The sequence below is a fragment of the Molothrus aeneus genome, chromosome 7 (genome assembly GCF_037042795.1).
Source record: "Molothrus aeneus isolate 106 chromosome 7, BPBGC_Maene_1.0, whole genome shotgun sequence".
Classification (NCBI taxonomy): Eukaryota; Metazoa; Chordata; class Aves; order Passeriformes; family Icteridae; genus Molothrus; species Molothrus aeneus.
This window is the reverse complement of record NC_089652.1, coordinates 35,379,392-35,405,188: the sequence shown is the minus strand read 5'-3', so window position 1 is coordinate 35,405,188 and position 25,797 is coordinate 35,379,392. Positions and strand designations below refer to the sequence as shown.

General features: G+C 47.7%; 1 protein-coding gene across 3 annotated transcripts in view; it reads left to right on the top strand.

Annotated features, from left to right (window-relative positions):
• Positions 1-1,696: 1,696 nt before the first annotated feature.
• Positions 1,697-25,797, top strand: part of ZEB2 (zinc finger E-box binding homeobox 2) — a 114,189-nt gene continuing 90,088 nt past the window's right edge. The window contains exons 1-4 of one of the 3 annotated variants that reach the window (XM_066554029.1): positions 1,703-1,714; positions 1,835-1,914; positions 2,019-2,117; positions 4,786-4,956. In XM_066554029.1, the coding sequence (XP_066410126.1) occupies positions 4,884-4,956 (73 nt within the window). In that variant the 5' untranslated portion in view covers positions 1,703-1,714; positions 1,835-1,914; positions 2,019-2,117; positions 4,786-4,883. Of the gene's footprint in view, positions 2,118-4,785; positions 4,957-25,797 lie in introns of all 3 variants that reach the window. The other 2 variants (XM_066554028.1, XM_066554027.1) reach the window with 2 other exon arrangements.

Genomic DNA, 25,797 nt, shown 5'->3' with positions numbered 1-25,797 from the left:
GAGCTTAATGTAAGTAAAAGTGCAGCGTGGGATCAGCGTGCCGTTTGTTTCGGTTTTCTTCGGGAAGGGGAGAAGGAAAAAAAATAAAATAAAGTGCTGGAATAGGCTGAACTCTTGTCAGAGCAGGGAAATTTTTTCGCAGCTCTTTCACGCAGCCCTTTGGGCAGCCCCACGTTTACCTTGGGAAAGGACCGTGCGAGTGGGCAAGAGGCGAAGTTTCTCTTTGCAGTGAGACTATTTCGAGCTCCTTCGGGAGGAAGGAGCGGCTGTGGGCTGTGCTGGGAGCTGGGCATGAGCGGCTGGAGCCTCAGCCGGGTCTGCCCCCTCTGCAGCCGAGCGCCTTCGCGCAGCATCCCCGGCTCGCCCTGCCTTTACTGACTTCGATATTACTTCTCGATTACGCGCGGTGCGAACCGGCTTTTTGATTAACAAACCGGCAGAGCGCTGGTTAAGAACACTTAAACTTCAAAAAAAAAGAAAAAACTATCCCCCTGGGAAGTGGGCTCTGAATTGGTTAATAATGTGCAGTACTTGCTAAATTGCTGACTTCCAGATGTGGAAAATATCTTTCTTGTTTAGGACCTACGTAACCTGATTGGATTACGACAGAAGCGTCACATTGGAAGGCTTTTGAGTGATGATTTAATTAACCATACAGTAGAAAGCTGTATTTGCCAGGAAACCCCTTCCATATTTGCATAACCAATCCCTTCAGTGCAAAGGTGGAGTCTGGGCTTTTTTTTTTTTTTTTCTCTCTTCTTTTTTTTTTTTTTCTATATGCAATTTTATTTTAATTTTAATACTTGAAAAAAGTGAAAAACTTGTAACCTCCCTGAAGTTCAGCCCCACGCGTTACTCGTCCACGCTGTCTCTCTCTGCTCATCCAGCTACTTCCAAGAAAAAGCAGAGCCAGGAAAAGAGCCCATCTCACCCCTGATCCATATCTGTGAACAAAACAGATAGACTGTAAGATCTCAGCACGTTTGGTTGATTTTTTTTTCATCAGATTTAGCTGACTATTCAAATAACCTGGACGAGTGCTGAAATGAAAGGGGGGGGTGGGGGGGGGGGGGGAGAGAGAGAGGAAAAAAAAAAAAACTTAAAACCCCAAAAGAAACGCGTGAAGGATAAAAATAAAACCGCACCAAAACAAGCCAGGAGCTTATTTGCAGTACCCGAACAGAGTTTAGTTTCTAGGCTTTATGTTAGGGTAAGTTTTAGTTTTCCCCACCGGAGGCGGCGAGAGCGCGGAGCGGGGCTGGCCGCGGGACGCTGCGGGGCAGGACGCGGGACCCGCCGGGGGGGCACCGGCAGCGATCCCGGCCCAGGATGGCAGAACCGGCAGGGATCCAGCCCGGGGGCCGGGGATCCGGCGGGATCCTGCTGGGGAGGGGGCGGGGGATGCCGCCCGGGGGATGCGCGGGGGGACCCTGGGGCAGGGATGCGCCTGGGGCCGGGGGGGTGAGCGGGGATGCGGCCCGGGGCTGGCAGAGATGCGGGCCGGGAGCGGGGGGAGGGCAGGGCTGCACGGCGGGGCAGGGGGGCCGCAGCCCCCGGGGGGGTTGGGATGCGGTGGCGGGGCGCGCTGAGTTTCCGCGGGGCGCGGAGCGGCGCGGAGCGGAGCGGCGGGGCGGGGGGCGGGCGCGGGGCGGGGGGCGGGCGGGAGGAGGTGGAATTGCATTTCTGCCGCTAAAGCGTTCGCGGAGACTTCAAGGTATAATCTATCCCAGATCCTTTCCCAGAGAGAAACTTGGCGATCACGTTTCCACATGATGCTCACGTTTGGTGCTCTCCAATTATCCCTCCCCACAAAGATAGGTGGCGTGTGTTGCAGGGTCTCTCCTCTCGCTCGTACAGAAAAGAAAAAGAAAAAAATGTCATTAGAAGAGGCGTAACACGTCAGTCCGTCCCCAGGTTTGTGTTTCCTGGAGTGGCAGAAAGAGATCAGTCCTAACCTGCCCAGCAGGAATAACGGTCCTTCCGACAACTCTTTGCAAGGCTTTTTACAATTTCTCCAGGAGCTGCATCTCCCTTCACCTTTTCTCCTCCACTTCGCGGCTTCTTCATGCTTTTTCTTCTCACCATTTCTGGCCAAAACTACAAACAAGACTTCGCAGGTAGGTTCGGAATTTAATTCCATTTTCTCTCTTTTTTTTTTTTTCCCTCTTCTCTTCTGTTGTTTTTTTTTTTTTTCCTCACACCATCTCACGCATCAGAGGGGTTATTTCATTTCGAGAGTATTTTAATTTTTCTGGATTGTTTATACTTGGGGAGAAAAAAAAAATATTTTTTAAATTTTTTTTCAATCTTTTGAACCGAAACCTGAAGTCACCCCAGCACCGCTCCAGGAAGGGATGAGCAGTTTCGGGGTGCTCGGGGCTGTGCCACCACCACCCCTGCTCCCCTTACCTGTCAGCCAGGTACGGGAGCTGCCTTTTAAAACGCAGCAGCAAAAGTTTTAGTGTTAGGAAAGGACTTGGTCCTCCTGCAAGAAAAAAAAAAACCCGAAACATCCCCCCACCCACCTCCTGCTCTTTTTATTTCAGGTTTTACATCTGAGCTCTGAAAGTTTGCAGGTACCTGTTAATGCTTTGCATGCCCTGAGCTTGCAGAGCCAGCCCGGCCGGGCACCGCTGGAGCCCCAGCCCCGGGCAGGGCTCCCCGGCAAAGGATGTGTTTCCCCAAACAGAAAGTTTTGCTGTTTTGTCTGCATAGTTGGTTTCATTTCTATATTTTATTTTGTGAAGCTGGCTGAAGTAACACCTTAGCTTCTGGGAGCCTAAAGCAAGAAGTGAAAGTACAGGCTGAAACAACTTAAAAGTCGTTTACCAAAAGGAAAAAAAAAATAAAATTAATACATATTTTTAAAAGCTTGCCGGTAGTCTGGGAAGAAAAGTGTTCTCGAAATTTGCAGGTTTAAAATTATTGACAACTTTTTTGCGGGAGGCTGGAGAGTAGGGAAGGGAGTGAAATGCATTTAAAACAATTCACCATTGGTCGTTTTGCATGAAAACGCCAATTGCCGAGGCAGGCTGAGGGTCCGGGCTCGCCTCGGTGCCTGTCCTCCCTCCCCGCTGCTCTCCTCTCCTGGCAGATCTGCCGCGGTGATGCCACCATTGCCCACCCCAGCCTCGGGAATAACTGGCGAATGCTAAAGTTTCTAGCACATTTCTCAGCCTCTTCTTTGCTCAGCCACATTCATGCACATCCACAGAGCCACCCATTCCCTCTGTCCAGGCGGAATCCCAGGCAGGAGAGTGTGAGTAAACACGCTGACCCTACGCACACTCTCTCAATCTCCCCATCCTCTTACCTGCTTGAAGATTTATTATTTTTTTATTTATAGCCAAGCAGGTTTTATAACAGCAAACGCCTGAGGAGAGAGTTCAGGCAGAATAAAAAGACCCAACAGCAGCACACTTCACTGCTCAGTCCTGGTGTGAAGCTCCAGCAAAGTAAAAAGACACAAGGGAGAGGAAAGAGGAAAAAGGGGGGGGGGGGAAATCTCACTCTGCTTTAAATACATATATATATAATATATATATTCAAACTGTTGAGTCAGGTAATATTTTTTTGGGTTTTATGTAAAACTCCCAGTGCAGGAGAAGACAATAGATGCGAAGGCGAGGGGGCATCCTGCTCAGGAGAGCAAGGGTTAATTGCCCTTGTTTTACAGTTTGCATCTGTTACATCTTTTATAGCCCCCTGTTTAAACTAATCCTCAAGTCAAAGCATCTTTAAAGCTACAGCATCTTCTTCGAGATGGACTGAGTTTCAGGAGCGTTCTTGCAGCAAACCAAACGCTCCTGCCCCTCTCTCCCTTTGACAGATAGAGCCTCCTGCCCAGCCCGGGCACGCAGGCACACACAGTAGGTCTAAAAGTTTACAAGTTGGTTTTATTTCTTTTTTTTTTTCCTTAAAAACAAAAAAACCCAAAACCCAACTGAAGGGCTGAAAACTCTGACAGCGGTAGTTTTGATTTCTGTTTCTTTTCTGGGAAGGAAAAAAAAAATATGACACTCTGAAGCTTTGTTTAACTAAGGGGCAGGGGAAACCCTGAATATTGTCAAACTGACTAAAAAGGTGACAGAGGTTTATAATTACACTCCTCGTTGTTAGGGGGAGGGGGAGGTATCCGTGCTGAGCTTTACCCCAAAAGGACAGGGGAGAGCCATGTTTCCCTCTCCTCTTATCACTTTGCTGGAGAGCACTTTGTGGGGAAAAAAAATAAAGGCAGGAGAAGGGTAGGATTTCTCGTGAAAAGAAGTTCTAGTGTCAAATTAAAGTACTTTTAGGAGGAAATGGTCCGCCTAGCATTGAGTCAAACAGCCTACTGTAAAAGCTGTGCATTCCCTCATACGGTCATGAGTTATGACTCATTTGAGATGTAATTCTTGTCTCTCTCTCTCTCTCTCTCTCTCTCTGATCTGCTTTGCTGGTGCAACACACACACACGCAGGGAGGGAGACACACGCACACGCGCTCACACACACACACACACGCAGAGACACACACACACAGAGAGAGAGAGAGAGAGAGAGAGAGAGAGAGGGAGCAGAAATAAATAAATAAATAAATATATAAATAAATAAAGAAGAAATCTGCCCGGCTGGGGAGAGAGGGGGAGCCCGCTCCGACCGCGTCCCACCTCCCCCGGCACGGCCAGCCTCGCCGTGTGCGTGGATGGGTTCTTTTTCGGGTGCAAACTGGGGTCCCCGTTGGCGCCCTGCGTTTAAATGGGACATCCCGATGCCCACATTGTCGCTGTGTTTGGTCGTTACATAGAGCCTGCGTGCTGCTGCTGCCGCTGCCGCTGCCGCCGCCGCTGCTGCTGAATCAGGGAGTCGAGCCCATGCGAACTGCCATCTGATCCACTCTTATCAATGAAGCAGCAGATCATGGCGGATGGCCCCAGGTGTAAGAGGCGAAAACAAGCCAACCCCCGGAGGAAAAACGGTAAGACGGCCCCCCGGGAAAACTTTTTCCGGCCGGTTCCGCCGCGGCCGTGGGGGGAAAGGCGGCGGCGGCAGGACGGGGAGCGGGACGGGGAGGGGGGCACGGCAGCCGGGGCTGGCCGCCCCCCGCCTCCCTCCCTGCGCGGCGTCCCGCGGAGCTGCGCGGCCGCGGAGCGCCGGCGGTGCGGAGAGGGGCGCGGGGGGAGCGCTGCCGCCCGCCCGCCGCCGCCGCCGCCGCCGCCGCGCCCCAAAGTTTGTTGCGCGGGCGCGGAGCGGAGCGGGCGCTGCCCCCGCGGCCCCGAGCGGCGGGGCCGCTGCCCCGGAGCGGCGGAGGAGCGGCGGGGGCGGCCCGGCTCGCCCGGCAGCGCTGCCCGGCTCGCTCCGGCGCTGTCAGTGCGGGCCGGGCCGGGGCGCGGAGCGGAGCGGAGCGGAGCGGGGCGGTGGGAGGCGCGGAGCGGCGCGGAACGAGCGGGGCGGGCGGCCCTGGGAAAAAAACCCGGCAGCGTGAGAACCCCGAGGCGGGCTGGCACCGAGTTAGCGGCGACTCTCTCTCTCTTTCTTTCTTTCTTTCTTTCTTTTTTTTTTTTCCCCTTATTGTTAGGGACTCGAAAATGAAACTTCCTCCTCCCTGATAATTAATAATACTAATGAGCTCGGTGCCCGATTGTCCGTCGCTGCCCTCTCCCCCGGTCCCCGCCGGCCGCGTAGGGCCGGGGCGCAGTGGGACGCGGTGTTCTGGGCTGATTTCACATTTGGCAGCTTTCACTGGTGTGGTGGGTCTCTCTTTCTCCGTCTCTCCCCGTCCCTCCCTTAGTTTCTTCCTTTCTCTCCCGGCTGATAGCCGCTTCCCCGCCGCCAGCTCCCCCCTCCCCGCCCGCAGCCCCTCCGTGGCCATCCCGGCCCCACTTCCAACAACTTTCCTCTCGAGGAGCCGGAGGAAGGAAGATATTTGTGTGAACCTGAACCCATGCGCTTATAGCTCAGCTACTTCATTTAAGTGGAGAGGTGGAGGTGGAGGGGGGCTGAAGGAGGAGGGGGACGCACACAACAACAACAACAACAAAAAACACAAAGACAAGAGAATGTTGATTAGAAACAAATGATCCTGCCCCCCCCCTCCCCTTGCCTCTCTCTAGGTTGTGAGTGTGTGTGTGTGTGTGTGTGTGTGTGTGTGTGCGCGTGTGTGTGTCTTTTTCTTGTTGTGGTGGAGGCGTCGAGCCATATGGGGGAGTGATAGAGGAATTTTAGTCAGAAACTGTTCGTTATGTTACACTGGCTTTTCCCTTTGTGTTGTCTTTGATCTATTTGCTTGGCTTAGTATTACAAAAAAAAAAAAAATACCCCAACTAAAATAATATATTCCGAGCAGCTTCCCAAGGATCCGTTTCTTGTTATCTTTTTTTAAAGTCTCTCCCCCTCCACCACCACCCTTTACTCTTGTGTCTGTCATTATTTAAGGTGGTCCTCACAGAGGAGACCTCCCCTTCCCCTCATCTCTGGGTAATTTAGTAGACATTAAAATTACACGTAATGTTTCCCTCTCCTCTCTTGTGTTTCCTCTGTTCTTTTTATTAAATGTTGGTTATTGATTTTCTAAAATCAATGTCTGTTGTGGGGCTTTTTTCCCCTTACAAGTATCTAAAGCACGTTGCTGATCAACTGGATAACAAAAGCTTTGTGTCAAGTAGCCTTTTTTCTTATGTTAAACAGTCATTTTTTTGAGAGAAAAAGAGAATGAGATTTAAAGCAACGCATCCAGAAGTGCTCTTTTGCAGTAAAGAATATTCTGAGTGTTTGAGGATGTTTTATTCTTCTTCCTCAGCCTCCTTGCTTTTCCAGGCAGGACTATTAGTTTAGCGTGTTAAACCCATCACATGCTCTCTGATGAGGGATGCATCTACGTGTTTAATATTTTCTCAACATGATTTGACTACTAAAAAAAACCCCACCACCACCACCACCACCCTTACTCCCCCCCCCAAAAAAAAAAAAAAAAAATCCTGGATGCCTCTGTTTGCCCAGGACACCAGGACCGTATCCTGGTAGTGCAGCCAAGTCTTTGGGAGCACGTATGGAGCGGGGTGGCAGATTCTGGTTGTTCCCATGCAAAAAGGTGTTTTCAGGGAGCTGCACTAACTTGGAAAAGCCACCACACTTGGGAGACGAAAGTTTAATTGCGATTTTTAAGGTAACCACTTAAAGATCCCGCAAACTTCAAGTGTGTGTGCGCTGCTTATGCGAAGGGCTGAGTTCTCCCTTCAGTGTCTTACTCTGGCCAAGACACGGGGTGTGTGGGGGGGGGGGGGGGGGGGAAGGAAATAATTCCCTACTTTCTGTCTGTCCCCCCTTTCCACTTTGTGCTCCCCTAATTTGTTTCTTTCATTCATTTCTGAGTGAGAAATGCCCTGGTTCTGAGCAGCAGGTAGAGCGAGGGTGGGTTTGGTTTGTTCGTTGTTTTTTTTTTTTTTTTTTTCATTTTCTCTTTCTCGACAAGCACGTATCCAATGCCTTTCCCGTTGGGAATTGCCTAGGATTTATCTGGACTGAGTGGATTTTTCTTCTTTCCTGGAATCGTGGAAAAGATGTTACTTCTGAGCTTGTGTCTTTGCTGATAACACCAGGAACGGTGATGCTTATCGAACTCGGACAGAAATTCCTTAGAAACGCAGCAGAACCAAAATAAAATTTAAAAGCCACGAAAAAGGAAATAAAAATAGATGGTCATGAAGGAAGCGAGAGGAGTGTTAGTGAATCCCAGACACATTACAGACGGGGGGACAAAACAGAATAATCCAACTAATGCCTCAGTGGGCTGCACGCCTGTGTGCGTGTATCTGCGTGTGTGCGGGGATGGGCAAGGCTCGGGATGAGATACCGGCGCTGGATAAAATTACAGCGGAGCTAAATAGGGTAGAAAGGAAGCAGGCTCGGGATTTTCCAAGATAACGGGGTTGATGAGAGCTGCTGGAGTGCAGGAGAGGTGTGCGGGGGGGAGGCGGGCTGAGAGAGGCGATGTGGAAATCAATGAGGGGTGAGCCCCCCGGGGAGGAGGGGGGAAGGATGGGAAGGAGAGGACCCCGAAAGCGGGGCGGGGGGGGCGGGAGGTGCGGGAGCGGCAGCCCAGGAATGCGGCGGAGCTCCGGGAAGTTCAGTCAGATGATTCCCAGCGCCTGACTCACTTCGCGGCACTTTCACTCGGGAGAGAAGTGGCGGCAGAAGAGGAGGAGGAGGAGGAGGAGGAAGAAGAGGAGGAGGAGGAGGAGAGGGCAGTGAGCCCCCTTTCCGCACGGGCGCCCCGCGGAGGCGGGGGCTGCTCCGGCGGCCGCAGGGCCGGTGCGGAGCGGCGCGGAGCGGTGCGGAGCAGCGGGGCCCGGCAGCAGCGCTGTCTGTCCGGCCGGCAGCCCTGTCTGTCCGGCCGGCAGCCCTGCCCTGCCATGCCCGATGAGCTGCCTTCTCTCCGTGCTGTTGTGGTTTGGCGTTTGTTGGCTGAGGCTTTTTCCCCCCCCTCCCTCCTTTCCGCTCCCCTCCTCGAAAATCCAAAGTGAAATTAAAATCCCCGCGAAGGGGGGGAGGGGGGAAAGTTGTATCTAATTTACCCCAAAGTTTCAGTAAACAGCTCTCTTTGATTCCTTTGCCACCTCGCTTCCAGTTGTAAAGAAAAGGGAGAAAGTTCAATGCTTTCAGGGCGTCTGATCCAAGACCACAGACCAAACAAGCAGAGACGATTAGGCTTGCTCAGAGCCTTTCCCAAAAAGATACCCACCCACCCTCCTTCCAGGGATGCTGGAGATGGGGGAAAAACCTCCTTCACTCCTCACTTGAAAAAGAGGGAAGAGAGAAAAAAAAAAAAAAAAAAAAGGGAAAAAATAGGCAAGCCTGCCTGCTGCCTTTAGTGAGTGGGAAGAAGTGAGTCTTGTCTTCCCTGCCTGGAGAAGTTTGGAGGCAGCCAGACTGAGGCTGGGGTGTGAGGAGGCAGCTGTTCCCTGTGCAGCCCAGGTGGCAGCGGGCAGAGCGGGCACCCGGAGCGCTCCCGGGGCCGGGCAGCTCCCCAGGGCCGGGAATCCGTTGCGAGGAGATTTCTCCGGGATTTGGCTCGCTGGGCAGCGAGACAAATGCACTGCTACCACCTCCAGAAAAGCACCTGGAGATAGGTATTAAAAATTAATGCCAGAAAGGCGAGTGGCCAGGGCGTAATGATTACCCAGCCGCATTTTCTCGGTGCAGATTCATGTCCAGGCTGAGCTGTGGCATGGAGCAGGGGAGGTTGTTGTCTGTGTCAGGTCGGATCTATTTATTTTCTTCCGAGTTTCTAGAAACCCAGAGAATTTGGAGATTAGTGCCTGATTTACTGTTTGCCATTTGTGACCATTCGGTAATTACTGGTTTTGCTTATTGCACATGCTTCGCAAGGAAAGTTTTGGGGGAATTTCTAATTGCTGCAAGAAAATGCATTTGATGGCTTGGAAAAGGCGTATTTGAAAAGGGAAGAAAAAGTGATAAGGAAACCATTACAAGTTAATTATCGATAATTGTACATAGCCAACTGCCCAAGGTAGGGGAAATATATGGGAGACTGAGATGCAAGCTCTCAGTCTAGGACAGGCTGGTAATATTCCCCAAGAAAAAAAATGTGTGTCTCCCTTTAGAGTGGAAAGAAGGGTGTTGATTCTTTTACAGCAGCCCCACATTCATTCCAAGAAATAGGAAATTCCTCGCCTCACAACAGTTTTTGGCATCTGCATTATCCCAGTGCTTTTAAGGTGCATTTTCTCCTCTGTGAAAGAGAACTCTTTGTCCTTTTTTTCTGCAAGACCATGGCTTCCCAAGGTAGACACTATTTTGTGCCTGTCACATAGAAAGGGAGTGCAGGTTTGCAGTGCTCACAGACAATTGATTGTCTGCCCTAATGTGTTTCATTTACATGTTTATAACGTCAATAGTGCTGGGGTGTCCACTGTACCATTCATTCCAGCATTCCCACAAGGGTGCAATTGTCTGAATGGCCAAGTCAGACACCTTTTTGATTGCTCTTTAGTTGTCTTTTTAGAGTATAGAGAAAAAGGAGAGAAATCTGTGATGCAGAAACACTAGTTGAAAATATTTCAGAATTAAACGTCACCATTAAAGCAGTTGTGAGCATTAGACAAACAATATCTTTTAACTAAGGTTCTGAAGGTGGAAACAAATTCAGAATAGTGGAGCTGGTTAGTGCACACGACACCCAGTCCTGTTCCTTAATTTTTTGGGGCTTTTCAAAAATGATCTGTCGTTTTCATTTTCATTTCAGCCCCTGTAAATGCAGCCACCTCCTAACTCTTTGTATGCTTAGCTGTAATTTGCTATATTTCCCCTCCATATTTACATATCTCTGTTTATGCCAACAGCGTCAGCTAACCACTGGGAAAGTCTATTGAGAGAATAACTAGGCTGGGAGAAGTGTAGACTTAAAAAAAATAGTGAGATCCAAATATTTCTTCATCAAGTGGGGTTTTTTTTGGTGAATAAAACGACAATGCTTAGACTTTTCCTTGCAGCATTTTAACTTACAGAGCTGTGCCCCAACTCCTCACGCCTCCGATCACCACCATCCTCTTGCGCTGCGAGCTTGCAGCAAAGTGTTTCGAGGAGTTTCCAAGTCAGTGAAAGATCACTTTGGAAGGTGTGCTGTGCTGGTTTGATATGCCACCCTGCCCTTTATCACCCGGAGTGGCTTCTGAGGGAGGCAAGGACCGTGGTTGGGGGCAGAATAAATGAGGCACGCAGCTCGCTGGGGCTCATGGAGAGGTGCATGTGTACATGCGCCTGCACCTATGCGTGCGTGTGCCGTGCAGAGGGAAGTGGGATGCAGAGGTGTGCTTCAGAAAGAAACCGCTCACACTTCAGGTTAGATTCATTTCCCCCTAAAAAGGATGCTGATCGCAGCAGCTACAATTAATGCAAGTCGACCTGCCCCATCCGTGATCATAAGGGCAAAGAGCACTAAGTCCTGTAGTTTCTGCTCTGGAGGTAAAGCGAGGGAAAACTTTTTCATTTTCCTTCTCTATGTAATTTTTGTGGTAATTTTATTTTTTAAAAAAATGCCTGTTTGTGGAGAGATTTTTTTTTTTCCTTTTTTTCCCCTTTTTTTGGTGCCTAACAGGGAAGACACAGTAGATGCACCGTTAGCTGAACCCCTGACACGGCGGTCTTTTGAATGCCTTAGGTATGATTTCACTTTCGCTCACATCAATGCTGACCTGAATGCCTTTCATATCTGATCCGCTGTGTCTCTCCCAGTAAACATCCCCTGAGGGGAGAACAAAGAAAGGAGCTCTTCTTCTTCTTAATCACAATTCAGCCCATTCACCGCCGGCAGGCTACATTTGCATTCTGCAACAGAAAGCCAAGATGAAAAGGAAAAAAAAAAAAAAAAAAAAAAAAAAAAAGAGAGTGAGAAGAAGAAGGGGGGAAAAAGCAGAAGGGTGGAGGCTGAGTAAAATAACTTAGGTGTTTGTAGCTGTTTGTTGGGCTTCCCCTAGTTACAAGCCTTATATAGATCCTGCTCTACCCAGCCTTGGCTCTTCTGACAGGCAGATAGTGTTACAAGATGGCATGCCTGTACTATTCATGGCCACTCGCTCTAACACTTGAGGTAGAAAGTGTCAGAGAGGGATCAAATTCTACTCTGAGAAGTCTGTTATAGTTAGGGTCAGGTGTGTGTACTCTCAGCTCTTGACTGCTGCCTATTATTTTGTTTTAATTACTATTATTGTTTACTCACCATGACCTTGGGGACGGGGGTGGCAGGGGGCGAGGCAGATTTGGCTGGGCAAAATTTCCCCAGATGAAATTTAAATTTTTTTAAATTTTTTTTTATTATTTTTGTTTCCCCCCCCCCTGTATTTTGGTGAGGTGTTGGGCCGGGTGTTGTCGCGGCCGGGCGGGCCGGGGGCCGCGGTGGCCCTGGCGGTGGCGGTGGCGGTGGCGGTGGCGGTGGCGGTGGCGGGGGTGTCCCCGGGCTGGCGGCCGGCCCGGGCTGCCCCGACCCGGCGGGGAAAAGCAGCGACTCAGCGAATCCTCGGCGGCACCAGAAAATGCGGACGGAGGAGGAGGAGGAGGAGGAGGAGGAGGAGGAGGAGGTGGAGGAGGAGGAGAAGGAGGAGGAGGAGGAGGAAGAAGGCGAGATTTGTGGAAGTTTCTGTAGCCGTGCTCCCTCGTGGGGTTTTGTAGTCACGTTCATGTGCATTTTCTCCCCATCCCTGTGTGTGTCCCCCCCATATCTGCCTGTTTGTTTGTTTCTCAGAAGCTCTTCTGTGCTTTCAATCAGACAGTTTTCTAGAAAAATATTGAGGTCTTTGGTCGTAGCCACTTTTTTCTCACCAAGAGAAGGTTTATTTATAACTGGATCCTGCTTACTGAGAAGTATTTAAGCCCTTTCAGGCAGAGCTGTCAAAATTTCCTGTGTTGTTTGCCTCTATTTGCAACATGTAAAAAGTAATATGCAGTTGCTGGTGTTGGAATAACCGGGGTAGTGCAGAAATCTCAAGTGACAAGTTTTCAACTACACTATCTCCTGCCGACCAAACTGTCATTTTTATTTTTTTTTTTCCCAGAAACCACTTTTAAGATCCTAACAGTTTTTTTTTTTCCCCTCCATCAGCAAATAGATTAAACGTGCTAAAGGAACTTCGAGAGGGAAGAACAGTTTGAACAATGAGAAACGGGAGGGATGTCTTATTTCCCTGTAGCTGCTATGGCAGATTTCACTCATAAGGAGCACACTAACCGAGATGTTACCAGTTGAACAGAGGCATGTGACACAGATTCCTGATTTTTTCCCAGAAGATTTACAGAATTTACAAAAAGAGATTATCTCTACACCTTCCACCCTCCTAACCACCCCCATGACCCAAGCAATGGAGGATTTAGGCAGATTTACTTCAGTAAACACCTTTGGACACTTGGGGAAAAGTAGGAGTCTGTTTGCAAAAGCAGGCTTTTGTTAAGTGAGGTGCTGGATAATGCTTTACCAAGCAGCTGTGATATTAACCTACCCAGTAATGCTGGAAAGAGCCTTAACTCCTTCTGCACTCCGGGGCCCTGCAGGTGGCCTGGAGTGGGGGCACTGCGGTGTTTGGGGGGGACAAGCGAGGAGGTGGCACTGCTGAAGCCACAGCAGCCGCTCAGCCTGACACATGCTGGCCTTGGTGGCAGCTGAAGCTTTCGGGATCAATCCATCAGAGACACGGGCTGGGGAGAGCTGGAGGCATGGACAGGAGAGGGCTGCTCCAGGCTTCACCTGTGTGTGTGCCAGCGCGCAGGCACGCTCTGTACCTACCCCCTCCGATGTAACATCACCCAAGCCCTCTCTAGGAACGCTCCCAAACACTGCTGAGGCAGGAAGGTCAATTTAGGATTCGCATTCGAGCAGCAGAATAGCTGAGAAGTTACGCCGGCAAACCTGTACGAGTGAGCTCCCAGGCTCCAAGGAAAGCCAACAGCTTTCTGGGAGCTTCTCATTCCCAAAAGTGAACTTTTTTTTTTGCTGTTTTCTGCTCTTTACTGAGCTGTTAGAAGCAGGAGCTAATAAGTTACTTTTTTTTTACTGGGCAGAAGAATAACTTTCCAGGTGTTTCTTTTTTTAGCTGGAATGAGATTGCTTCATTTGAGGATTTTTATTGTCGAGGGCTCTTTTTTTTCTTCTTTTTTTTTTTTTTTTTTTTTTAAAGTGTAGGTGTCAATGCTAGAGCAGCCACAAATGTGTGAGAAAGCAAAGGGTATGAGACATGACAGAATTAAAGGTGTTTGCTATGTTGTTACCCGTGTGTCAAGCTGCAAGCTCCCTTTGTCACAGCCTCCTGGAGATTTGATAGTGCGGATCCGCTTCCCTTCCAAGTGATACAGCAGTTTCTGACTGGGGGGTTTCATGGTGGCGTGGTTGCTGCTGTTGCATTTTCCTCCCCAAGCGCATTTAAACACCTCCACATCGCACACACCCCATTACTCCCACCTTACACAAGGGTGCTGTGCTCCCGAGCACCAGGACAGCAGCCATAGCATTACAGACTCTGGCATGGAGCGTCGTTTGGCAGGAATGTCATCTGCCAAATCATCCCATAATTACGTTTTATGTTATTTGTATGAATGACCAAGCATGCACTATTCCTTTTGAAATCAAAGGAAGGCTTAAAATGCGTTTTTGAATACTTTCAGACCATGGTCAGGTCACAGTTTGGGAGTTGAATTAAACTGATCTCATTTGTGATCTAATTGAGGTTGGCAACAACCTTAGCAGTAGCAATAACATACAAATACAAATCAAAGAGCAGAATTCAGCAAATCAGATCTTTTGCTTGAATCCTGCCTGGGAGTTATTCTCCGACTGCCAACAGAGAAGTTAAACTTTGTCCTGCTTCTCAGCGGCAGTGCGAGCCTTGCATATTTTTCGGGTCTGACAGGAAAGTTGGGTCGGAGGGATGGGAACACAAAGGCGAGAAGGGAGCCGGTGCCTCCTCGGACAGGAGTGAGGCGCAGCGACTCGTCACGTATGTTTCTGGAGAGCCCAGTGGCAGAAGGCGCAGGAGGCGTAACGGGGGAATACGGTTAGGAAAGGCTAGGAAGAGGAATAAGTCGCTGCAAACAGATCACTCCGAGGGGAAAGTCGAGGCAGCCCCCTTATCTTTACATCTATCGCTGCGGATTCCAGGAATGTAATTACCAGCGTGGTTGCGAATTGTTGACAAATTTCCCCGCGTCTGTCGGGAGCGGCTGTCTCAGCCGCGGCCGGGCTGTTGCAGCAGCGGCCCCGACGCGCGGGCGCTGTGCGGGCAGCGGGGCCCGGGGCGGAGCGCGGAGGCTCCCCCGGGCCGGGCATCCCCTCACTCTGAGCGCCCCTCGCTCCAAGCCGGGATGCTGAGGGTCACAGCCCCCGGGACACCCCTTCTCGGGAGACCCCCGTCCCGCAGGTGGGGGGCTCGGCGGGGCGCACGCCCCCGGGGAGCATCACCCCCCGTCCGCGCCCCGGTGCGGAGCGGAGCGGGCTGGAGGCGCGCCCGCCGCGGCGCTGCGCTGCGCTGGGGCGGGGGCGTGCGGAGCCGCCTGGGCCCCCCCGCTCCGGCCGCGGGGCAGAGGTGTGAACCGCCTCCGTGGGGCGGGGGACGGGGCACACACCCCCGCGGGCCCTGCAGGCGCTGCCGAGAGAAGCGCTCCGGGCCGAGGTGCGAACCCCTCCCGGGACGCCGCTCCCGGGATGCCGGGCCCCCCTCGCAGCCCCAAACTTCGCTCCCAGGAGGGAGGGAGCGCAGGGGAGGCGGCTCGGCGCTGCCTGCGCTCCTCCCGGCTCTGGGCTTTCGAGTGTGTCCTCAAGTCCCCCCCCACCACACGCACACCCCACCCCTCCCCTCCTCCGGGTCATTATTTTCTTTGACTAAAACCTGTTTACTCGCCTCTTTGTTTTTTGACGTTAAACGAGTTTCTATCTCCTGCTCCTGCGGATCTCTAAGAAATAGATAAACCATTATATTTCCCCCTTCCCCCCCCTCCCGCTCGTATTTTAAAGCAGCGATCCTGACAGCAGTACTATTATTGCACTTTATGTTTTAGTGGATGTTTGCTGTTGCTAGTTACAGCAACACTTATCATAAGACAGCAAGAAAAGAGTAGTCCCTGGTAATTAAAGTAATGAAATATTCATTTACTCTACCTTTTCAGTAGTCTCACAAATTAGGCTGCTACATTTAATGCCTGCACTGCCTCTGTTTTTATTATAATGGCAGCTTTCGCATCTGCAATTAGGACTAATTCTGACAGTTACAATTTCTGAGGGATGGTAAACAGTGAACGAGATGTGCAGCAGTGGTATTACACGTGAAAAGCCCTTGTCTCTTTAACCTTGTTGTTTTTTTTTCTCGCAGAGGTTACCTTTTCCCGATGGTGCAAAATCGACTTGACATAACTGTTCATCAGTTTCAGGGTTTTCCCTGGAGGTATTTGCATCAAATCAGCCCAGTCAAGCTTCAAGTTGAAATTGGCAGCCCAGAAACTGACAGGGTAGGGACTGGGAAAGAGACAGCTAAAGTGCAGGCAGCGAGCTGACAGCAGCGGCGGGCAGGCAGGGGGAGAGGGCTCAGCACCCGGGGCTGCCGCCCCCCGCTCCCCCGGGTCCCCCCCGGTCCCCCCCGGTGCCACCCTGAGCCGCCACCGAGGGGCCGAGCGCTGGGAGCTCGCCCCGGTGCCGCGGGGAGCCGGCTGGGGAGGGGGTGTGTGTCAAAACCCCCATAAAATGGGGGGGGAAAAGTGTTGGGAAAAAGAGGGAAGTGCCGAGCTGAAGTTGCTGGCGCTAACAAGCTTATTTTGCTGCGGTTCTTTGCGGAGCGATGTTGCACCAGGACTGTTAAGAGAAGTGACGGAGAAGGTTGTTAATACCAATGAAAACATATTTTGATCAGCTAAAAAAAAAAACCCACTCAACCTAGAGAGACGTTCATCTGCAAAGATAATTGCATTAGAATCAAAACAAACATTTCCTTGAATATGTTATTTCATTTATCCTCTGTCACAGGGAGGAGGGGGTCTCCAAGCAGGACAATGTGAAAATTAATTTTTAATAGATTTTTGGACAAATTGGGATCGTTCCCTGTGACACTCCTCCCACCCTGAAAGAATTTTACTTATTTGCAAATAATTCCAAATCTGATGTAGTGTGGAAGGGAGCAGCACACCAAGGAACAGGCAACACCACCAAGACCCACTCCCTCCTTAGAGGTGAAAAAGAGCAAAACTGCTTTACTTTCCTGAGGAAGAAAGCTGACTATATATATATATATTTTTTTTTCTCCCTAAATATATATCTGTAGTCTTTACCAGATGATTAAAAATCCCTCTCACTTTTCCTACCAGACTTGTGCTAAAGTAAGCCTTGCTTTCAAACAGTTTTTCAGCTGTGTGTGTGACAGGCATTGGCTGATCTGCTGATGCCCATTCGACAGGCACTGTTGAGCTAAAGTGGTGTGACGGCACAGTTTTGTTAAGCTGTGAACAAAGGGCTGGAGATGCCTCGCTGGCATCATCCATGTGCATATTGGCCTTGTCACAGTTTTGCTTGATTTAATGCTCTGTTTATTCCTAGATATTAGAACTTAAATTCCAAACAATATGTTTTCATATACTACACACAAACTTTATTTTAAAAGCTTTTGCTCCCGAGGACCACAGATTCTTTTGTCGGCCCAACATCCATGAGGCAAACGCTTAAAACGTAGCTCCCAGAAAAATAGGTGGCCGGTAGCCTCTTAACTGTTATCCAGTTAAAAAATGGGATTTCAGTTTTAAAAAGTCTTAGAAGGGTAAAAGATTTATTTCTTCTTTGATCATTTGTTGAGAGTTGTTATTTATTTCAACAGTGGATTTTCTTATAAGCTCCTAAGGAGAGGTTACCCCGTGCGCAGGCAGGGCGCGGGATGGACTTTTGCAGTGCCATATCATCCCAGCGGTGTTGCTGGGATGAAAGCAGTGTCTTGCAAATACCTGTAAGCATAGTCAGGGCACTATTGACAGGCAGAAAGACAGCTGGGTTAATGGAAGGGAGCAGGAAACTGGATTAAGATTAGAATATATATCTCTATGTTCATTAGGTGGCCACAACTTTGTATCTCAGCAGTTCATCAAGAGAAAACGTGAGCATGTGGAGCTATATTTAGGCTGGGTTCTCTTCTCTTAGAGATGCCACAGGCTTTATCTGGAGAAAGTTTCAGGGTTTTTTTCTCCTCTTCTTCGTTGCCTTTCTAAACTCCCTTCAGGTTTGCTGCAAGTGTTTGCTAAGAGATTAGTTAGGCAGCTTCCATGGCGGAGGTAGCCCTGGGAGGCAGCTCGCTGCTGGGAGGAATGCTCAGTAGGTCAGTGCGTGAGGATAGAAGGAGCTGCCCAACTGAGGCCAAGGATCAGGTATTTTCCTCTTTGTCTCCTACCAGAGACAAAGTGCTTATGGAAAGGTTTGTGGTGAGACATCAAATCCCAGCAGGAGCACAGATGTTCCCACTTTTACAGGCTTACCAATGAACATTTCAGCTTAAACAAGTTTATGGAATAAAAGATTTATTTCTTTTTCCTTAGTAGATGCAGCATCTTAGTTGGGCTGTGCAAAGATTTTATCACTCTAGCCACTCAGGGTCCTTTGGTCCAGGGCATGGGGCTGTGAGTAGGGATGGGAGAGGAGGAAGGAGGGGGCGGAGGGAGCGCTCAGCAAAATGAAAGTATTCCTTCTCCAAACAGTGCAGTCTAGAGCCTAAATCTGAAATTGAATCTGCTGAGCAAAACCTGTACAATTTTTCTACCTGCCCTCAGTCTGCTTCCTTTCAGGGATGACAGTTTTACTAACTGAAATGAATGGGCTCTCTCGCTCCGGTACCTTTCCTCAGTGCGCGTTTACATCGAGTACTTCAAACACAGAGCTGGGTGATATATGTAGGGGGACAGCTTGCACAGAATAAGCTTTAATGGTTAATTTTTGTATAGCTTTATAAATGAAAGGGACTTAAACCTACTAGCAGTATAGATCACAAGACCTTATGTGGTCTATTCTTCTCTAGATGCACAAGAGATTTACGTGCCTAAGTCCCATAAGAGTTAATGGGAGTTACGCATGTAAATCTCTTCCACAGTGAGATAATAGACCCTTTTATGTATGGATAGCTGGATTCTTACAAAAATCACCTACTGAACAGTAGGCTTTATGTCCTGCCCTCTTAACAAATATTTATAAAGCGAGCAGGCCAGCAGATGAGACCAGGAGCCCCCCAAGTTGCCTCCAAATCACAGAGACTCCTGTGCTCCCATGGAGACCGTCCCAGGTCTGTCTCATCCCCTTCCTTCCTGGTCTCAGTGCACTGTGGGTGACATGGCTGGTCTGGTTGGGATGTGGTCTCACACAGCCTGTTGTGGTGTTTCACTTCTTGGCAAGTCCTTCTTGGTGGAGGCTTCTTGCTCTGTGGATTGCACATGAGATGGGGAGGGTGAGAGCTGCCACCTCTCTTCTATAAATGTCAAGGTGCACCTTCCCTGTGTCCCTGCCTCTCAGTCCACCTCTGCAAGGGGATGTACAGCCCTAAGGTGGGAGATGCTCAGCAGGACTGTCCCTGGTCGCTGGTAGAGCACAGTGGTGGTGGCACTGTGTCCCAAAGCCCAGGTGCTGCTAGTGCTGCACATCTGCTCCCTTTCTGCTCCGGTGCGACCTCGCTGCCTGGGAAAGCCAGTAGGCTCTGCCTCCAATGGGAACGGTCTCGCGCTTCTCCGTGGGGATATGTACATATATATATATATATATATAAAACTTGTCTGATCCGCGTCTGCCAGCCATGAGTCAGATCGAGCTCTTTTCCCCCTGTAACGTGTAGCTGGAGATAGCCGGTGCCACAGCACACGCGTGTCAGGAACGATCCCCGCGTCTCGGGAACTGCAGCTCTTTTTGCCATCATTGTTTCTTTCCATCACTCGCCCGCTCCTTCCCGATAGCGATCTGAGGGAGTTGGGCAAGCTGCAGACTTGCCAGCCCTCAGCTCCCAGGCCTGGCAAAGCACATTCTGAAAAAAAACCCCAACTCTAACCCTTACACTGTGAGGCTATCAGATTAAATCCAAGGGTTTCTACCAGCGGCAGGATGGGAAAAGACCATTGTTTGTTGATTATCGTATCATCAGCCGCGGCTGATACGAGGATGCTCAAGGAAAACACACTTCAGTTACAGTTGATTTTCAGATTCCAAAATGGTGCTGCAAAGTCTGTGCATGCCTAATTATATTTTATGCTAGGCTGTGCAATACAAAATGTATGCTGCAGCAATCAGTGAGTTAACAGTATCAATCAATTTGTAAACAGATGAAGTCACTCATTCCCAAACTGGTTTTCCAAAAACAATTACTAAATTACAATAGAAAAAAATTGTACAGTTACTGTATTTGTGTGCTGTGTTACAATCAACATACCAGGGAAACAAAACAATTTAATGCAGAAAAATCATCATTCATCTATATTATAATTGCTTCTTTTTCACATCTACAGGGCGGTTAATTAAAATTGTGATTAAATGCGGTCGCGCTGCCTAAGATGTCTTGCCCAAAACAGGTGGTACAGAATTTAAAAGTAAAAAAAATGTAATTAGCATTGGAAATTGAGAAATTGCCTGTAAGAATCAGTGTTAATTTCAGTCAGTGATGAGGTAATTTATAAATGAATGCAGTGGAGGCTGTGCAAATGCACAATTGCCTTCCTGCCTATTCTTAGCATTCTCAGCATGCAGGTGAAAATGTTTTCAAAATATTGAGGTAATTTGAAAATCAATCCATGCATTCTGTATCTTTCTTCCTCCCCATTCGCAGCAAACACTGAACGAATGCTGCCAGAGATGGCACAATGCATCAGTTCTGCACTTTTTGGGGAGTGATATTCTGTGTGTTGTGGCATCAGTTGGAGTTTAACTACACCAAATGTTTGGCTAAGATCCTTTACAAAGGCCAAAAATGTTGATTGAAGTCCCCGGTAATCCCAAATGTCTTCAGCTCCGGTGTGTGTTTAAACGATGTGGTATCAAAAAAAAGTAACAGCAACCTGCAGTGAGTTGAAATAGTGCAGCAGAGATGCCAGAAAATAAAAGAGATGCTAATACAGCATGGAAATCATAATGATTTCTTGTTTAAAATTAGTACAGCGCACTCGAAAAGCCTCGGTAGTACTGATGCTTTCTGTAGGAACTCTCTTTTTCAACATGCATTTCAAATTTCATCCTGCAACCATGAAAGAATTGTTAACTAGGTTATGCATACAGAGATTTTCCCTGAGATGAACTTTGTTTATCGGCATTTTGGTGCTTTCTCCTAAACTTTCAGCTAGCAAATGAGAAATGCTAATTCCTAACAACAACAAAAAAATACGACCTGCAGATACAAAAAGCTGGAGGCAAACCTGACAACAAACAGATATTAAAGATTTAAAATCTTCTTGACAGTCCAAAAAAAAAAATAATCCAAGGCACACATCGCTGGAACTGACATTTCCATGATTTGAACAGTCCTTGTCCCCCTGCTCGACTCCACAGAGCGCCCTGGCTTAGTTGTCCCCCCATCCATTTAAAAATAACTCAGACTTTCGATAACGTGGATCGCTGGGCTGGAATATGGGAAAGCAGTTGGAGTTTTTGAGCAGGGACTTACAGGTGTTGGTATCAGGTTGCTGTAAAACACGAGCACAGTGGCTTTTGAACAGAACATGCTTTAATTAAAGCAAGCTGGTCTTCCTGCAGAAAGCCTGATCTACCCATGTAATTTAACTATTGAAGCCCTTTCTATTAATTTTTCCTTGACATATAATAATGAACTTTTCTTCTGGCTGACACTCCGTTGTGGTTTTTTTTCTTTTTTTTCCTTTTGATAAGTAAGCCCTGTGCATTTCAGAGGCAATTTTGATGCTATTTAATTTACTCCTACAAAAACCCCTGTGAAGGGACTAGGCCCATGAAGGGACAAGGGGAAGGCCATGCCGTGCTGGTCCATGCTGGACTGCTGGGATGCTGTGAGGAGGCTGCAGAGGATGAGGGTGGGATGTGGTGGGATGTTCTCCCAGCCCCGGCCTCGCGCTGGCCGAGATGGGGAAGGTGAGTGCAGCATCAAGTGCTCTCCAGCAAGTCAATTAACCTCCCCACGCTCATTTTCCCTGTCTATGAGACAGGGAAATACTGCTGAACTCATTGACAGGGTTTTTGCAGAGCTTAATATCTCCAAAGCACTGTGCCATTCTGTGGGACTGAGGAAGAGCAAGTATCGTCCGTTGTTTCGTCAGAGGGCGAGCGGATGCCAAGGAATTTGTCTGAGAAAATTACAAATGTATGTTTCTAATAACCAGAATTTCAGTTTATTGTACGAGTAGTTATTCTAATTTAGAGGATGATATTGCTTTTAACTGCCCCCTCCTCCCCAGTTTTCTGCTACTGAATATAAAGAAGTGAAGGGTAATCACTGAAGCAATGATGATTATTGACTGAAAGGTATTTTACAATGTGAGCTCCGTTATGTGGAGCTTAGCAAGCAGCTGCACTGGTGCATTTGAGCTCCTTATTTTGGTATAGGGGCTCTAAAAATACATCAAAATCCCAGTGGACTTGCATAGGTGCAAATCCTGACCCGACTGCAGTTGATGGGAATACCTGGGTCACTCTGGGGGGACATGGAACAGCAAAGTAGGGTTTGATGCTCACGGTTGGTTTTAGTGGAAAACTGCAGGATCAAGCTGGTTTGGAAATTCAGGCTCATCAAACCAAGCCTAAGTCTGGACTTTTTCTCTTCTGTCTTATGTGAACTCAAAGGAAAGCAGGAGCTCAGGTACTGCTCTGCTGCCATACACCAGACCTCAACCCCAGCCACATCCTTGGAGTTTTCTACGCCTGTTCCCATGAGGAAAGACCAAATGCCATGAGAAACATGAGCAGGATTTGGCCCTGAACAGGCAGTGCTTACTACTGGATAAACTGAGCTATGGCCATTGTAGTGGTGGGGAAGTGCAGTGAAGGAAAAGTAGCTTCGTGGATTCCTAAAATAGAAAGTAAACGTAAATATTTCTACTTTGCATGTCAGATTTCAATCACTTCTCAAAACAACTGAGCTTCTTGATTTAATTAATTAAGGCTTTTTTTTTTTTTTTTTTGTGTGTGTGTGTGTGTGTGTGTGTCTTCGGAAAGAGCCAAATGAAAATATCCTCTTTGTTTCCCCTTTGGAACTACTGGAGCTTTCCTCGAGTTTTAACTCTTCCACCACCCCAACACCCCCAGCCTTCGTTTTTCTATGCTCCTCTTATCGCTGCTGTCCCATGGCAAGCCCCAAAGCCTGGAACATTTTGTAACGACTATGTGACAAATTGTTGGGCTTTTATTCACATTGGACATCTTTTGCCAGGACTGCTTGTTGTTTTTTCTGTTTGGCTGTGTCATGGGACCAAAGGTGGCTGCTTTTGTGCAGCATGTCAAATCTGGTTAACATGCAGCCATTTATCTTTAAAACCCACTCCTGCACAATGGCAGGGGTGTATTGGGCCACTTGTATGGGCTCAACCATCAAACATATATATATATGTATATATATACTAAATTTTTTCCATGCCATCCTCTCTATATTTGTGGATGCACCTCGGGCTGAGGCACTGCGATGAGCAGGTCATGCAGCAGACAGGATGTTTCATAATTTTGGGAACCTTTTAGAGACAAATTGTACAGGGCAAGTGTAGTGTAACTGAACTGCTGGTTGCCCAGTGAAGTGTAGAAAATCAGATACAGCACAGTCTGAAAGAGTAAAATGAGAATTCATATCTATGTATGTACACGGTACTTTATAAACAATTCATATACAGAGAAAAACACATTTATTCTCTTTTTCTCTGCTTATATTTGAGGATTGTGCATGGGGTGTGTGTGTGTATAAATGTGTTTCTGTGCATGGTATATATTCATACAAATAATATGCCACGGGATATGAGAATAGTCGTATGTGTGATGCATTTATATGCATAAGTGGTAGGTTTGCAGGTTAATGCCTGCTTGACTCTCTGTGTGTGTGTGTGTAAATGATGGAAAGGTACTCAGCACGATGAAAAGATGAATTATCCTAGAAATAAAATAAAAAAGCCCCAAACTTCCACAGCAAATTTTGCTGTGGGTGTTTTTCTAATATTTAAATCACGCAGAAATACTTCTGATGAACGTGATTTCCTTATAGATATGGCAATAATTATCAAATAAAGAAGCTGAGAAAGAAAGGGGAAAGTTTGATTCACCAGGAAAATGAGGGCTGGCTGCTAAGTCTTGGTGCCTTTTTGCAGTTGAAGCATTTGAGACAGAGGGACTCAATGTTTTTTTAATGATTTGCTGGGTTGCGTAATAATTATACATATAGTGCAGTGAGGTTACTTGGTGGAACACCACACTATGTATGGGTTTTTTTTGAGTAAAGGACCCAGGAGATTGCTTTTCACTTTGAAAACAATCCCTAATATCAGGAAAATGCTCTGTTTGTTTATGCGTACATAATGCAAGTTTGTCCGCCTGGGAACTGCAGCAAATGGGAGAAGTATGCATGGATTTCACAGGTAACAGGATTACGTGGGCACATAATTGATCCATTTGGAGAAAAAAATGACAGTGCTCTAAAGATGCCTAGGCTTTGGAGATGGAGTTTATGAAACAGGCATTTGTAAATTCAAAGGAATCAATATGTCAATTTTATTACATCTCAGGACCAGCTGGGCATTAAAGGAGCAGTAGCCTTTTTAAAATTGCAGCTGCGTATTCTTGCATTGTGTACCTTTCTTAAAAGGCTTTGAATTTCAGAAAACGTACTTTTAGAAGTGCTTTGCACCTTTTCAGTGACTGGTCTGCATGGACAAAAAAAAAAAACACAAAACATTACATTGTGTTAGTTTTCCTCTTAAGCCTCGATTGGTAAAAACTGCCAGACTTCAATTATACCGTGCAAAATTCTTACTAATAAATATACACATGGAAGGAGGCAAACTCCTATTCCTTCCCAGAGGATGGAAAAAATATTTGAGGTTTTACATCGAGGGCTCAGCACATGTTGCAGGGGCAGCGTTATAACATGAGATACCTGAAAGCATTTATTAAACACTGCACGTGAAATATGATCTGAATCATTGTAAAACGATATCTTCTCTTCCTTCTCGGTAGAGTTTAAACCCCCAGATAATTAAAGTTAGTGAAAAGCTTAGGGTTCTTATTCCAAAGGACAGCAGTCTTCAGCTGTCCAGATTTGGAAATGCAACTTTTCACACAAATTTTCAACGTGCAGCATGAAGGGAGATGTTGAATGGAATTTGGGCTGTGGCAGTGGTTGGTGCCCATAGGTTCTCAGGGCCACCCCAAAGAGGCTTTAAATCCCAAAGATGCTTTCTCAAAGAATTAATAGTTTTGCCTTTGGAGAGGAGGTTATCCAGGGAACAATTGTGGCTTTCCAGAATATGTTGCACACTCTTCTACCTGAAAGGCATTTGAGTGAGGGTTGTGTTGGTAAAATCCATGCATGTCTCAAGCTTTCAGTAGTTTTCATGTTGTCTTCTCTCCTCTGTTTGCTGACAATGTTGTTGTGGACCTGATGGCTACAGCTAGTCTACAACTCCGACCTGATTATTAGCAGTGCCAAAACTATCACTGATTTGGGGTGTCAGTCTCTGGATAAATCTAGTGCTTCCACACATCTGAAAATACACTTTAAAATATTTGAGTCTTCAAGTCCAAAGAAAGAGGTACCTGGTATTAATAACCACTGCTCCTTGCGACTTCTCTGCCTTCTCAGTTTCTCTTTTATCATGACCCTCTCTGATCTTCTATAATGTTCCTCCATCTCCTTTTGCACAGTTTCTTTTGTTTTTTGAGCTCACACTTTTCAGGCCAGCCTGGCTACAGACAAGGTCTCTCTATGGTGCTCCAACCTGCACAGTAATTCTACTTTTTCTTGCTTGAGGATCTCTGCTTTCCACAAGGTATGGTTACAGTCTTTCTCCAGTGTCTGCTAACATTTATCCATGTAGATGTAAATTAAATTATGGGGGATCATACCATAAATAAGCCTATTATCATCAGAGAATCATAGGATCATCAAATGCTTTGGGTTGGAAGGGACCACAGAGATCATCTGGTTCTAACCAATGTATAAAGTAGGTGGAGTATTCTATATACTTATATTCTACTATAGCTTCATCTCCCCTCAACAGTAGTATAACGTGAATATGAAAGAGTAAAAAGTCAAGTTTTCCCTGAAAGAGTATGGAAAAGTAGACACAAACAATACCAGCTGGTTAAGCAGTATCTTGT